At 36.4% G+C, this 14046-nt stretch overlaps 1 protein-coding gene across 1 annotated transcript; it reads left to right on the top strand.

Moving 5' to 3' along the window:
- Window positions 1-2817: 2817 nt before the first annotated feature.
- LOC121249245 (wall-associated receptor kinase-like 8) lies at window positions 2818-8418 on the top strand. Its single transcript, XM_041147960.1, has 3 exons — window positions 2818-3697; window positions 5859-5966; window positions 7214-8418. The coding sequence occupies exons 1-3, from the start codon at window positions 2818-2820 to the stop codon at window positions 8416-8418; spliced, it is 2193 nt and encodes a 730-aa protein (XP_041003894.1).
- The last annotated feature ends 5628 nt before the right edge of the window (window positions 8419-14046 follow it).

The raw sequence follows: 14046 nt of genomic DNA, 5'->3' as shown, positions 1-14046 counted from the left end.
AAAAGGTAGCTTGCCAAGGACAAACTAAATTATTGAAGTCTTCCCTCTGAACCTCTCACTTCAGCTCCAACAGACTTCATTTTCCTCCACCATGGTTGCTAGCAAGTCAACAATTCTACAATCTTCCAACTCCAGAGTAGTATCCATGCCATAAAGAACCAAAAAAAAAAAAAAAAAATAGCAAGAAGAAAAAAACAGTTGAAGACATATAAGAGAGTTTTTTTGTTACTCAGTTGGTCAAAGGGAAAAAACCTCAAATTTCATTGTGAATAGAAATAATAGATTTAGACTTTTAGAAATTAGCATAATACTTTCGGCTGGGTGTTTAAGATTTGGGGGGCAATCACAGATATTTTAAGGATATTTGAGTATAGCAATATTATAATTCTACAGTACATAATATTATTTCTTAAAACTTTGGGAGGCAGTAGCCCCTCTAAGCATCTACACAGTTCTGCCCCTAAAACCAATCATTAAAAAAGATCCACTACTTTCTCAACTTTCTATAAAATGTTAAATATATGTCAACTTACTTCATACATCCAAAAACATCTTAATGGGATCAACAAAACCCACTCAAAAATCTTAACTCGGTACTATTCACAGATAAATTCAGATTATATGGGATACTTTTAGCATCCAAATAGATATTACATATAATTATGAATATCTTAAACTCTTACAAAGCCTTTGTTTAAAGTCTAAACTTAAATACTGAACTGTAATCTCGGTGAGTGATCTATTCGATTGATGCCAACCTTCAATATATAGTCCCAAGACTCTTGAATTCTTTTGTTCCTTCTATCACGAACAGCTCTCAATATCTGTTCTCATGGAACTCCAGCAGCATGCACCACCAATGAACTCATCAATTAACCAATCAACTTAGGGACCTCCAATACAGAAAGATCGACATGGTGATGGTCTGTGTATAAAAAGAGAACAATTAGACTTGAATGCTCATCAATACCTAATGATATATAATGAGTTTTCTCTTAAGGATTGCAATTCGCCTAAAAACTGATGTGGCCTGATCTCTCTCAACTCTCAAAGTCGTACACAGCAAGTTGCATAATTGTTGGGAGTTGTTCAGGTCACTCAAAATATTCCCTTAAAATATGCCCACACAATAATTTTTACATTAACATATACCACACCATGCACCATCATCCTTATCCTTAAAATCATCTTCGTCATTGTTAAGATCTATGTTCTGCAGTTTTGCATAGTACATGAAAATTAGAAGACATGAACATAAAGAAAACTACTAGAGGCACAAATTGATTCCACGAACTGATGTGACACAGTAGTATTTGTTGGGCCACGTCTGTTTAAGCCAAGGGTTTATTTTTTCTCGTCTTAATTTCCCCTTTCCCCTCCCCGCCTTCCTTTCCCAAACCCCCGTGACCCAAGCCCCCAGACCGCCTTTCCCCTCACCCCTTCCTTTCCACTCAAAATAAATCCGATTGGGCAACAAATTATTAGTTCTATTACTAGTACTTGCAGTATATCGCCTACATGCACAGTTGGCCAACTAGTTAGTTATATGGGAAAAGAAAAATGTTTTCCACATGAATTTTGACCAACATTAATGTTGCGTGGCGACTTGCTCGACATTTTAAACTCGGTTTGATCCAGAAGAGGCGGTGAGAATTGACGAGATTCAAGGGACCCCAGAAAACGGCCGTTCGCCCGTGGTTTCGATCTCCAAACAGGTGGTTTATCTCGGACCAAACGTAAATACAGTACAGATCATTGGCCGGAATAATCCAAAAAAGTCAGAAATTAAGATCAACGAAAAAGAAATAATATTAATGGGATATGATGAGATAAAGAATAACAAACAATTATTTATAAAATTGACGAGAACCATTTGTAATAAATAGAAAATTTATTTGAAGGGCACATCGATCTGACGTACTAGTCCTGGGCCGGGGTGTCAATCCTGTTCCACAACAGAGAATCATCGTAGGAAGGATCATATGTCATTTTCTTAATTAATTACGTTGTTGATCATGTTTGTTACCGCACTGGATTGAGACGAAAATTTTGCACGCACATTATCTATCAAACCTGGAGCTTTTGATGCATGCATCATGCCGATATATAAAACTAGCCAGTAAAATAAATGCAACGAAATGTTTGTGCATATATATGAAAAATTCTAGATATAAACTTCACACCCTGCATAACCACTTAAAAACATGTTATTTTATTTTTTTAATCACGTAATGAAAATGATTCTAAAAATGTTTGTAAATAAAATTGGATAAAAAGATAAAATGACATGTTTTTAAATAGGTGTGAGACTTATGAGTAACACGGTGTTCTATATTTAAATATGTGCGATGGTTGGGAAATGTCGCAATGAACTTTTCCATCATAAAGTTAGATCGATGCATTGTGCCTTCTTGTTCTTGACACGTACGTACACATGCTAATTAAGTTCATAACAGCTGTAGGCAAACTTCTAAGACCAATTAAGAATTGCTTCTTGGGACACCGACATTTATAACTAGTCATGACTAAACATGATATGAGTCTGAAACCCCAATTAACAACTTCTATTGGCTGATAGTAATAACATATTGAGGATTATCAACTGATTTCAAACCCTTAATCTCCGTCTGAAAAGACCGGCGCTACCGGGATTTGAATTTTAACGTTACACGACGCGTACGTAATTTTTAAACATATTTTTGCTGACTACAATTGTCACCGAAACACATTATAAAACCTGGGCCTTGGGCTTCGGTAGCTGCTTCAACTCTGTACTCCCATCATCATCATCATCAAGATCTAGAGAGAGAGATAGAGATGGTGGGGAGATTGGTGCTTTGGACCATTTTGTCGTTGTTGTCAATTAATTCATTTGCAGAAGCAGCAGCGAAATTATTAGCAAAACAATCTTCGTGTAAAGATCATTGTGGGAGTATTCGCATTCCATACCCTTTTGGAATGGAAGCTGATCATTGCTACGTTGACGATTGGTTTGAAATAATTTGTAAAAAGGACAGTACCCTGGGCACTCCCAAACCTTTCTTGAAGAGGTTCAACCAGGAGGTACTGGCGATTTCAATACTAGAGAGCACCGTTCGCGTCAGCCATCGCATTACTGCGAGTTGTAGTACTACAACAGTGAACCAGTACAATAAGGAGTTTGAAAATAGTCCTTTCGCCTTCTCGGAGAGCAACAACATGTTCGTTGCCATGGGTTGCAACAACTCTGCGTCAATGTGGTCGCTAGATGGGCGCATTATATTTGGTGGGTGCAAGTGTCCTTGTGACAGAGGTAGATTCATACATGGAAATCGTAGCAATGGCACCTTCAATTGCTGCCAAACTGAAATTCCTTACGATCTGAATGCATTCGTCACAACTATAGAGCCCAAAGTTTCCCACAATATTGCTAGTGTTAATGGAGAATGCAACTATGCATTCTTGGTTGACAAAGATTGGTTCCAGAAATATTTCACAGTGCCAAACCCTAATATATCAGTTCCAGTGGTATTGAAATGGGGAATTGATCCAACTTCATACTCTTCGAAATTGCATGGTCCAACCAGCAGCAAGCAGTATCACTGTCATCGACATGATCCTACTTTGTTGGGTAATCACAACTTCACAATATCCACTCATACATGTGCATGTGCTCATGGCTACAAAGGAAATCCCTATCTTCCTCAAGGATGTCAAGGTATTTATACCTCTTTATCCCATGATGCATTTAATTCTTCTTTCTTGAAGATAATTCCCTGAATGTAAGTTTGGAACACAACACATATTATAATTGGTTCACGCCGTCGTTAGTTGCAGACCTTGCTAGGATGTCTTATTGATGATATGATAAAACCTCAATCGATCTGGTAGATCTTTTATGCGGGAATTTAATTTCAAAATTGTGTTAATTTGAGTCTCATCTTTTTTTTCAACCCAAGTCTCGATCGTTATTTAAAACTTTATCTCGTTCTGAATTTTATAAGGAATTACCGATCTTTTTTAAGATTAAGTGAACAGAAAGTGTACATGATCAGCCTCATATAATAAGAACTTAAATTATGTGATCTGACTAGCCATTACATGTAAGTTCAAAATTACAAAAATCAAATCAACACATTAATTGACCATTTTATAATTTCTAGATTTTATTAACTAAAGAGCCTAAATGTCATAATTAAGTGCATGATCATATGAAGCACACAAGCTTTCTTTTTATCCTAGAAGTGATTTCTTAGTTAATTAATTGTGAGCCTAAATGTCAAATTATCAAACAAACATGATGGATAAATCATCCTAAAATACTTATGCCAAACACAATTTAGAATTGGGTTTGTGATTTTTGTTATATAAGAGTCGAAGTCAAAGTTTGAACGCCGTAACTCAAAAAAACTTTGACTCTAATTACTTCCAAATGTTAAATTTTAATAGTTATAATTATGAAACTTCTCTATAACTATTTATAGCATATTTATATAATCATATTATAGAAAAAACAAAGTTATATTGTACAACCGTACAATATATTTATATTCATACGGTACATTAAATGTTATAAGATCCATATAGCGTTTATTTCCTTAGAAATCTACTAGAATTTGGGTAAAGAATCATACAGAAAAATAAATATATTTTTCCCTAATAAACATGAACATTGTTGTGCTAAACTATGTTTGGTACGACTATATATATTAATTCTAGCTAGATCCAAGTAATAATTAATGAAATCGCTTTAATAATATACAAAGTTTAGCATAACATAATCTTCATAATTTGTTTATATAATTTGTCTTTGTAACTGTAACCACCAAGTAGAAAAACTCGCATGGATTTTTAAAGAATCATTTAAGTACTTATCCATTTGCTCCATAAACCCTCACAAATAGAGGACACAAGCTAGAATCATTTTAGACTCAGAGATCCTTCCAATATCCCTATTTCAAATAGTGTTGACACCCTTTTATTAAGGGATCGATCATACAACCATATATCATCACTACATGAGATGCGGTTTCTTGAGGCAATTAAAATGCTGAGAAAAGAATTAGATTTTGCGGAAAAAACCTTATTTCGCCTCAAATAATCATTCTGACAAAATCAATTAGTTTTCATCGCCAAAGAAGTAATCTTTTTTATATAGCATGCATTTCGTTACATGCATCACATTGCATTATACTTCTCTAACTATATATATGTTTATATCTCAATATTGGATAACTCAATCAATTATATATGTGCAGATACATATGATCAATTATTTTATCTATAGATCACCAACTAGAAAGAAATAATCAATATATGAATTAATCCATAGATTCCCATATCATGACTATTATTCTCTATGTCAATAAACTTTAGTCATGGAGAAATATAAACAATAAGAGTAATGCTAGGTATAAACTTCAGATAGACAAACCGCATACAAACCAATTGTAAAAAAGTGACAAACAAGAGCACCTTCAACAATTTTGTCTTAAGTTATATAATATATAAGTACTGCAAGTCATTCATGAGTGGAGAAACTCATGCACCCTGAATTTGAAAGAAATCTTTTAGTCTATCCATGATCTGATCTATAAGCCCACATAGATGAAGTACTACACAGACTAAAATCATGTTAGGCTAGAGACCATTCTATCTCTATTTCTAATATATAGTACTGCATGGTATCCTTCCAGCTTCCATTAATAGATGCAACATCTGGTGTATCATCAAACGATAGAAAAGTGCAACATTATTGTTATGTCTCTTAAAATAAGAGATGCATCTCAGATATATAACGTTTGCATAATGTCTCCGAGTTTTCCTCATATACTATATTCCAACAATTCCACTGTATCTGTTTGTCTTTGCCATGTCAGATATTGACGAATGTGCATATCCAGAGCTCAATCATTGTTCGAACTCACACTGTGAAAATACTGATAGGGGTCACCGTTGTACAGACACCAGGATGTTGATAATAATAGGTATGGCTTCTTTTTCAATCAATCTAGCTAGCTACAGTGGATATTATTGGAAGAATTAGGAATTTTTCAATCAAAGAGTAGTACGATGATGCTTAATGCTAATTGCAAAGTAATATATGAAAGTTTTGCTAGTGCAATTAACAAGTGATGCTCATGTAGTCTAAGTAGGATCTTAAGAATGTCCAAGCCACAATTACTAACGTACGCCACTTTATCTGTATATATGTAGCTTTGAAAGGTGATCGCCTATCTTTTATTTTACAGTTTTCAATCAACAAGTAATTTGCAAGTGCTTCACGTCATAAACATTTATGAGGTTGGTGTGACACGTCTATTTTGAAAGCTTACGAACAAAAGCTAGCAGTGCCACGTGCGTACGTGCATGGCACCAACGAGTGAAAATGGAACTTATTAATAATGCTCCAAATTAATTAGTTATATTATTTTAGCTCATTTTCGTTAATGATCTTCCTGATAAATCGTGGACATGACATGAGTACGTTCTTGAATGATAAAACAATACAGAATGAAATTATATTCATCAAGAGAAATATATATATATATATATATATATATATATATGTAGGAAGAAGATTAGAAATAAGAAATGATCATAGAGAAAATTCAGGTGGTCTGAATATATGTTACACCTAAAGGTCAATGAGGATTTACTTTTATTATCTTGACTTGTGATTTTCTATAAGAGAAAATAGACATTTTTAGGGAGGGATCGAACCAAAATCTCAATTTCTTGTCTAAGAACCAAATGGGTTTGAGACAAACAATCCGTGATCTCAGTATTTGAACTCTAGTTAGCTATTCGAATTGGGGAGATCGATAGACACTAAAAAAAAAAAAAAAAAAAGGGTAACTTCTAATTAAAGATCGTCCCCTTTGTCATTTAAAAAGAGACTGACTTTAATTCTAAAGGAAATTTATTTGCTACTGACCATCTTATAAAGAGATGCTTCAACTAATTAAGCATAATACGTACGTTTTCTTTTTGTTTTATGTTTTTCCTCAATAAATAGTGATTTGTTAGAATTCCTCTCTTTTGCAGTATTGCTTGTCAATTTCTATATTTCTATTAACATGATGTCTTTCGTATATGATAGTTTGTCAAGCTTTCTAATATTTGAGAAAAGGTCTTTCTAATTTAAATCGACATCTTCACAATTCAAAACTATTATTATATCTTCATTATTCCAAGGAGTAATGATCTTTTCCTATTCTATTGAGTTGAGAAGGTATTAGCACAATCCTTGGAGCATTATTTCTGGTTATTGGTGGATGGTTTTCATACAAGGTGGTCCAGAAAAGGAGAAGGTTGAAACAAAAGGAGACGTTCTTCCAACGAAATGGTGGACTATTGTTACAGCAACAATTATCTACAAGGGAAGCACATGTTGAAAATATTAAATTGTTTAATTCAAAAGATTTGGAGCTGGCCACTAACTATTTTAGTGGAAATAGAATACTTGGAGAAGGAGGACAAGGCACCGTCTTTAAAGGCATGTTAGCAGATGGAAGAATCGTTGCAATAAAAAAATCCAAGCTGATGGATGAAGAAAAACTCCAAGAATTCATTAATGAAGTTGTCATTCTTTCGCGAATTAATCATAGGAATGTGGTTAAACTACTCGGATGCTGTTTGGAGACAGAAGTTCCACTGCTTGTTTATGAATTTATTCCTAATGGAACTCTTTCCCAATATCTCAATGATCAAAATGAAGAGTTTCCACTAACATGGGATATGCGTTTACGAATTGCCACAGAAGTTGCAGGATCTCTCTTTTACTTGCACTCAACAGCTTCATCACCTATTTATCATCGGGACATTAAATCTGCAAACATACTCTTAGACGAAAAGCTCAAAGCAAAAGTAGCAGACTTTGGAATTTCAAGATTTGTTGCTATCGATCAAACTCACTTAAGCACTCAAGTACAAGGAACTTTTGGATACATAGACCCTGAATATTATGGATCAGGTCAATTTACAGAAAAAAGTGATGTTTATAGTTTTGGCGTTGTTCTTGCTGAACTGTTAACAAGAGAAAAGCCAATCTCTTCAACAAGGACATCAAAAACCAAAAGTTTAGCTATATATTTTATTACTTCAATGGAAGAGAATAATTTATTTGGTATCCTTGATAATCGAATCTTGAAGGAGGCTAAGAAAGAAGAGATCATTGTGGTAGCAAACCTTGTAAAAAGGTGCTTGTCCATGAAGGGAAAGAATAGACCGACGATGAAAGAAGTGGCAATGGAGTTGGAGCTAGTTCAGATGTTGCAGAAAGACTCCATTCCTGTTCAAAATTATGAAGAGGAGGAAATTGTCAGAACTGATAAAATGTATGACAAATGCGATGCTGTTAATCTCTACCTAAAAAAGAAAGGTACGGATATTGATGTAGGCTCATCTTTGGACCCCCAACCATTACTCTCTTCCTAATTAGCTAGAGTAGTGGATAGGCGCGCGCTGTTTTCATTATAGCTACAAAACATTTTATGAATATTTTCCGAAGGTTAATTCACACAATTTAATATCTTATTGGTAGTATATGATAGCAAAAATCTTCATTTTCGTGTTATGATCACGGCTCATTTTTCGTAGTAGGCAATATGCAGGATCAAATTACCAATCCTCAAGCGCTTAAAAATGCGTCTCCCCCTGATCTATCTAAATCTGCAGCTCTCTTACTAATTCGGCGGCCTGTTGATATCCCCTACGGTATTGGAATCAGCATGACTAGCAAATAATAAATGGGTGCCTCTTTCACAGCTCACTTTAAGCTTTCAGCACGTCTTTTTCATTTTTATTTATTATCTAACGGGGTGAAGAAGGCTTGCAAAAACAATAAATAAATAAAAAATTCCTTGTGGTACTGAATGCACCACTTCGACTCACCAAGGAGAAGGTAATTAATTAGTACTTCTATATGGTTTCTTCTGGAGTGATATAGATCAGACCATTATTTTATGCTCAAATTAAAGCAAGTTTCAGGCCACATGCATGATAGCATTCTTAATTTCTTAATTTATCTCATGACAAAGATCATGTATGCATGAAAATAATTACGTAAATGCATGTTTTGTGAGGAGTCGTCAATAATCGTACGTACGTTTGTCCCACGTTTTCAAATATAATTTCTTTAAGTACTTGTGTTTAGATAATTAAAGAATTTAAATTTAATCTTAGATTTTAAATCAAGAGATTTAAGATATTTTGTTTGGATGGATTTCAAAAATAAAGGGATTATAACCTATTTGTCATCAAGTAAACTCATGCTCTCAGCATTATCAAGCTAGCCGGCCTCCAAATTAACCGCTACTTCCAGTACTTTATATATAGGATCATTGGCCGAGTAAGGAGTCTACTAGATCAGTTGTGCCAGACGTCCTTCGTAAGGTTTTTCCATGGGACCTTGAGGCGTGACTTTGCGTAGCTAGCTAGCTGGTTGCGTGTGTTAACGTATGTATTTTGTTTCCTCAAGTTGTTGGACTTCTTTACATGAAGTCTTGTTCTGTTTGCGGCGGCCCGAGGGATTACCTTTCTCTACAAGAATTCGTTGCAGTTTTTTGTGAATTTTCAATCAGCTAGACAAATTTTCTAACCCGTTTCGATTCTTTGATCCAACTCAACCCGCTAATTAAGATTGAATACTATATAGGTTATTAAATTCTTGTACGGTTGCTGCACTGTGTTTAATTTGTCTATCTTCTAAAACAAAATTCTTTACAGTTCTCTATACGTAAACATGTTATCAAAACTTATAAATCTCGTATCGCGTGTGATCAATTCCACTTCGCTGTACTTTTTTTCCTTATCGATTTATAAACATAAGCATATCTATTATTATATATATAAACATAAGCATATCTATTATTATACATATCTATTATTATATGTACTTTTCTTCGGGTTTTCCAACGTGTCATGCATCCCGTGTCCTGCAGTTTTAGAACATGCATTTTCGGTTTTAAACCATTTCACCAATCATCGTGATGGCTTCCGCCCGAAACAGCTTTTAAATTTTTTGCACTTTCGAACTCTTCTCCCTTTATATAATCCTTCAAATCTCCTCGGAAACCTGCGCATATTCATCGCAAGACAATCTTACGTAAACACAACATGCAAGCACAGGGATCGACGCCACCAACGAAGTCTCCTTCTCCGTCCATTTCTCCAGCCACTTGACTGACCAATTCTCTGTCATTTCATCTCCGACTTCAAAGTCCCCCAAAGGGCGTCGTTTGCAATGCGCGTTTGTATACAAAAATCTGTATATAAACTCAGCGATCAAAAGGCTTCATAATTCACAAAGAGAATTGAAACGAGTCTTTTAACTCTAATGACAAAACCAAACCTTGGGAAAATTCCATCTCTGATTCCACCCGCTCTTCCCCTCCAAAAAATGGTTGTATGACAATGAGCTCGAGGAGATTCACCCACTTGAAGTCGTACTCGCCAACCCTGACTGCCACGTGGTGGTCCGGATTCCCTCCAGCACTCTCTCCAACAAGGAAACAACGCCCAAGATCAGCATTGGCAGGTAGATCGCGGCTGTCCATTTCGTCGATGAGTCCCAACGCGTCGAACACGTCTTCATACTGGCATGGAAACCTCTGCTGTGGAAGAGTGTCGAAGTGTGTGGAAGTGTGTGGAAGGTGCTTGCCATTCAATCATAGTGTCTAAATGTCTAAGAGAGACGGCGTCGTTCTCATTCAATCAGAGTACAAGGTGCTTAACACAATCTGGATATATATTATGAAATATTATAATTTCCAGAAAATACAATTTGCTTAACACATTCAATATTATGAAACATTCATGGATTCACCGTCATTTTTGCTCTGTTTTTGTGAGTGCAAAATGGGGGTGGTTTCCATGGTGTTTGGCATCGGGTGCTGGCTGGGCTTTGATGGATTGCTTGTAACGCCCCATCCTCCGAGGGTCCAGAGAGTTAACTCATATCACTTAAAATCATTTCTAAATAATACTTTTAAAATAAACCAGAATCTCCATAACATATTAACCTATTTGTTCAACACAGATATCCACGTTCCTACATAAGGGCACATCAAACGTGTCTCATTGATATACATAAACTTTTCCATAAAGATTAGAAATATCCATTACTCAAAATACCTAGGTTACATAAAATATCAACACTACCAAAAGATTTTCCAAAAAATCCTTGTACCCCAAGACACTTAGCCTTCCATGATCAACAAAACTTGCAAGTACTCTCTATTCCTGATTTCCAGCTGTTGCATCAAAATTATCTGAAACATATTATGGATATAGGGGTGAGTTATCAACAACTTAGTAAGCAGAAAACATATACTAGCGTGCAAACATGAGCATTTACAGAGTACAGTATGCATAACAAAATATTTTCCAGAGTTGTCATGTAGAACAAAACATGTTTTCCAAAAGTAACAGAGCGATGACTTTAAGTCAAATAAAACCCAGAGTACTTTGGCATAACATAACCTGAACATCATCATCATATCAAAACAGAGCATCTTACAGAGCAGAGAGCATGTTTCACCCCCGTGGTAGGGTTGTGCTATCCCCGGTGGTCAAACCGGGCAGAGACAGAGGTGAAATCTTTCCCTTATTCTTCTCGGAGTCCCGAGTGTGCACACAAGAAAGACCACAATTAAACCACTTCGTTTCCAAAGTGGGTGCACTCAGAGACAGAGAAGTTGGTACCAACCCAAACAGAGCAGAGCATAACAAAGCAGAGCAGAGACAGAGTCAGATACAAAATCAGTACACCATGCCAAAGGTTTTCAGATGCCATAACAAAATAAAACAGAGTACCAAAACATAATCAGATCATTCTCAATATCACTCTTTTTCATATTTTAGAGACAAAATGACAAAATTTAGCTCATGTCCACACAATGCATGTCAGAAAATATTCTCTTTTTCATACAAATTTCATGAGTAATGCAAATAAGTGACCGAGATTGGTTTTTCTCAAGTTCTCATTTCATCACAAAAATATACAAAGTTTTCAGATAGTCAACCTCAGTCTCACTAATTCGTGTAAGGTCTAGCATAGGAACTCCGCTTACCTGAACTTCTTAGCTTGCCAGAAATTTCCTCAACAAAGCCGAACAAGAATTAATCGTCACCTATAAGATAATCACGTAATTTCTGTAAATTTCCAATCAATCACGTATTTCGATGTCTAAGCCTAAGCTTCTAAAATAACATATTTTAATTCCTCAAAACCTAAAATTCTCATAACCTCAAGATACATTATCACTTTCTAAAATCATGAATATCTACTGAATCGAAATCGTACCGAATAAGAAATTCAATCGCACACGTATTAAGATAATTACGGAACTCGATAAATGCTAATATCAAAATATCCAGAATACCAACAACGTATTACAATTTAATAGAATATTTTAACTACTTTTTAAAGAAAAAAATCTTATAAAATACGACATGAAAAACTTCTCTTAAAAATAGGTTTACTTCCTTTAATTTACAAAATTATTAAAATATCATCTACACAAATACAATAATTTATGAAACTTAAGAAAAAACAAACCCATTTAAATATAAACCCAAATGTTCCTCTTATCCGAAATATATATGGAAGATAAAGTGAGGGTAGTCTGGTAATAGTACTCGACTGTTAGGTGATCAATTTATATATATATATATATATATATATATACTTATATATATATATGTATAACTTACAAGAGCAAAACCAGAGCAAACATACGAGAATAAACCAAGCATGCGGCGGCAGAGGCTTACCCAACGGAAACCGAGGCTAGCGTGATGGAGTACGGTGCGACAGGGCTGGCTGGCGGGACCGGGGGGTGCGGTTGAAGAGCAAGAGTGCAGTAGAGCTGCCACCGAGCTGAGCTGAGCATGCGAGAAGAAGAGAGGGCGAGGTGAGTGAGCGAGAGGTGGAGAGAGCAAAGCCGAAAAGGGGTGATGCAGTGAGGGAGGTTGGTGGCTTACCGAGAGGTCGAGGTGGCGTGCGACAGACAGAGGGTGGTGCGATGCAACGATGGCTCGCGGCGTGGGTAGGCAGATTTGTGGCATACGGATGCAAGAAGACTCCTCTGTTTCTTGGAGTAAAAACAAAGGTGGGGGCCTTAATCGACAGCTGCAAAAACCGGACGTGGAACTCGGAGGGACGGTGGCGCACGACTGGGGTGGTGAACTCCGAGTGACTGAGGTACCGGTGTGGGTTGCGCTTGGTGGGACAGCGGCACGTGGATCGGCTTGGTGGAGACAGTGCACTGCTTGCTAACCGAGCTACACAGTTGGTGTTTAACAAGGAGTGGTGGCTGGTGCGTGATGCGTGATGCGGCTTGGCTGAGGTTCACAGTGAGAGGTGGAGACTCTCGGTTGATTCTCTCTGAAGAGGAGATGAGCGGCACAAAATCTAGGTCAAGAATGCATAAGATATATATATATATATATATATAAGCTATATGAACTAAACGGTAAAAAGCTAGAGAGAAGAGGGATGAACGGCATGCATGATAAAGGAAGGTGGACGTGAATCTACACGACGTCGAAACTGGAGGTGTTTCACTGGCCTGGGCCTGACAATGGGCTGGGTCTTACATCCTTCCCCCCTTATAAAAATTCCGTCCTCGGAATTTGTTATAAAAAGTCAAAATCCGCATCAAAGAGTTGTGGGTACTTATCTCGTATTTCTTCCTCCAACTCCCAAGAAGCTTCACTAATTGCACGATTTTTCCACAACACTTTTACAAAAGGGATAGTTCGAGTCCGTAGCACTTGCTCTTTCCTTTCCAAAATCTAAATTGGTTCCTCCGCATAAGTCATATCCTTCTGAATCTGAAGTGGTTCATAGTCAATAACGTGCGTCGGGTCGGGAACATATTTCCTCAGCATGGATATATGAAATACATTATGCACTCCCGCAAGTGCCGGAGGAAGTGCTACTCTGTATGCCACTGGTCCAATCCGGTCAAGAATCTCAAACGGCCCAATATATCTTGGGCTCAACTTGCCCTTCTTTCCTAATCTCATAATTCCTTTCGTTGGTGCTATTCTCAAAAATAC

The sequence above is a fragment of the Juglans microcarpa x Juglans regia genome, chromosome 2D (genome assembly GCF_004785595.1).
Source record: "Juglans microcarpa x Juglans regia isolate MS1-56 chromosome 2D, Jm3101_v1.0, whole genome shotgun sequence".
Taxonomy (NCBI): Eukaryota; Viridiplantae; Streptophyta; class Magnoliopsida; order Fagales; family Juglandaceae; genus Juglans; species Juglans microcarpa x Juglans regia.
The sequence above is the reverse complement of the archived record's forward strand: the minus strand, read 5'-3'. Positions and strand labels throughout refer to the sequence as shown.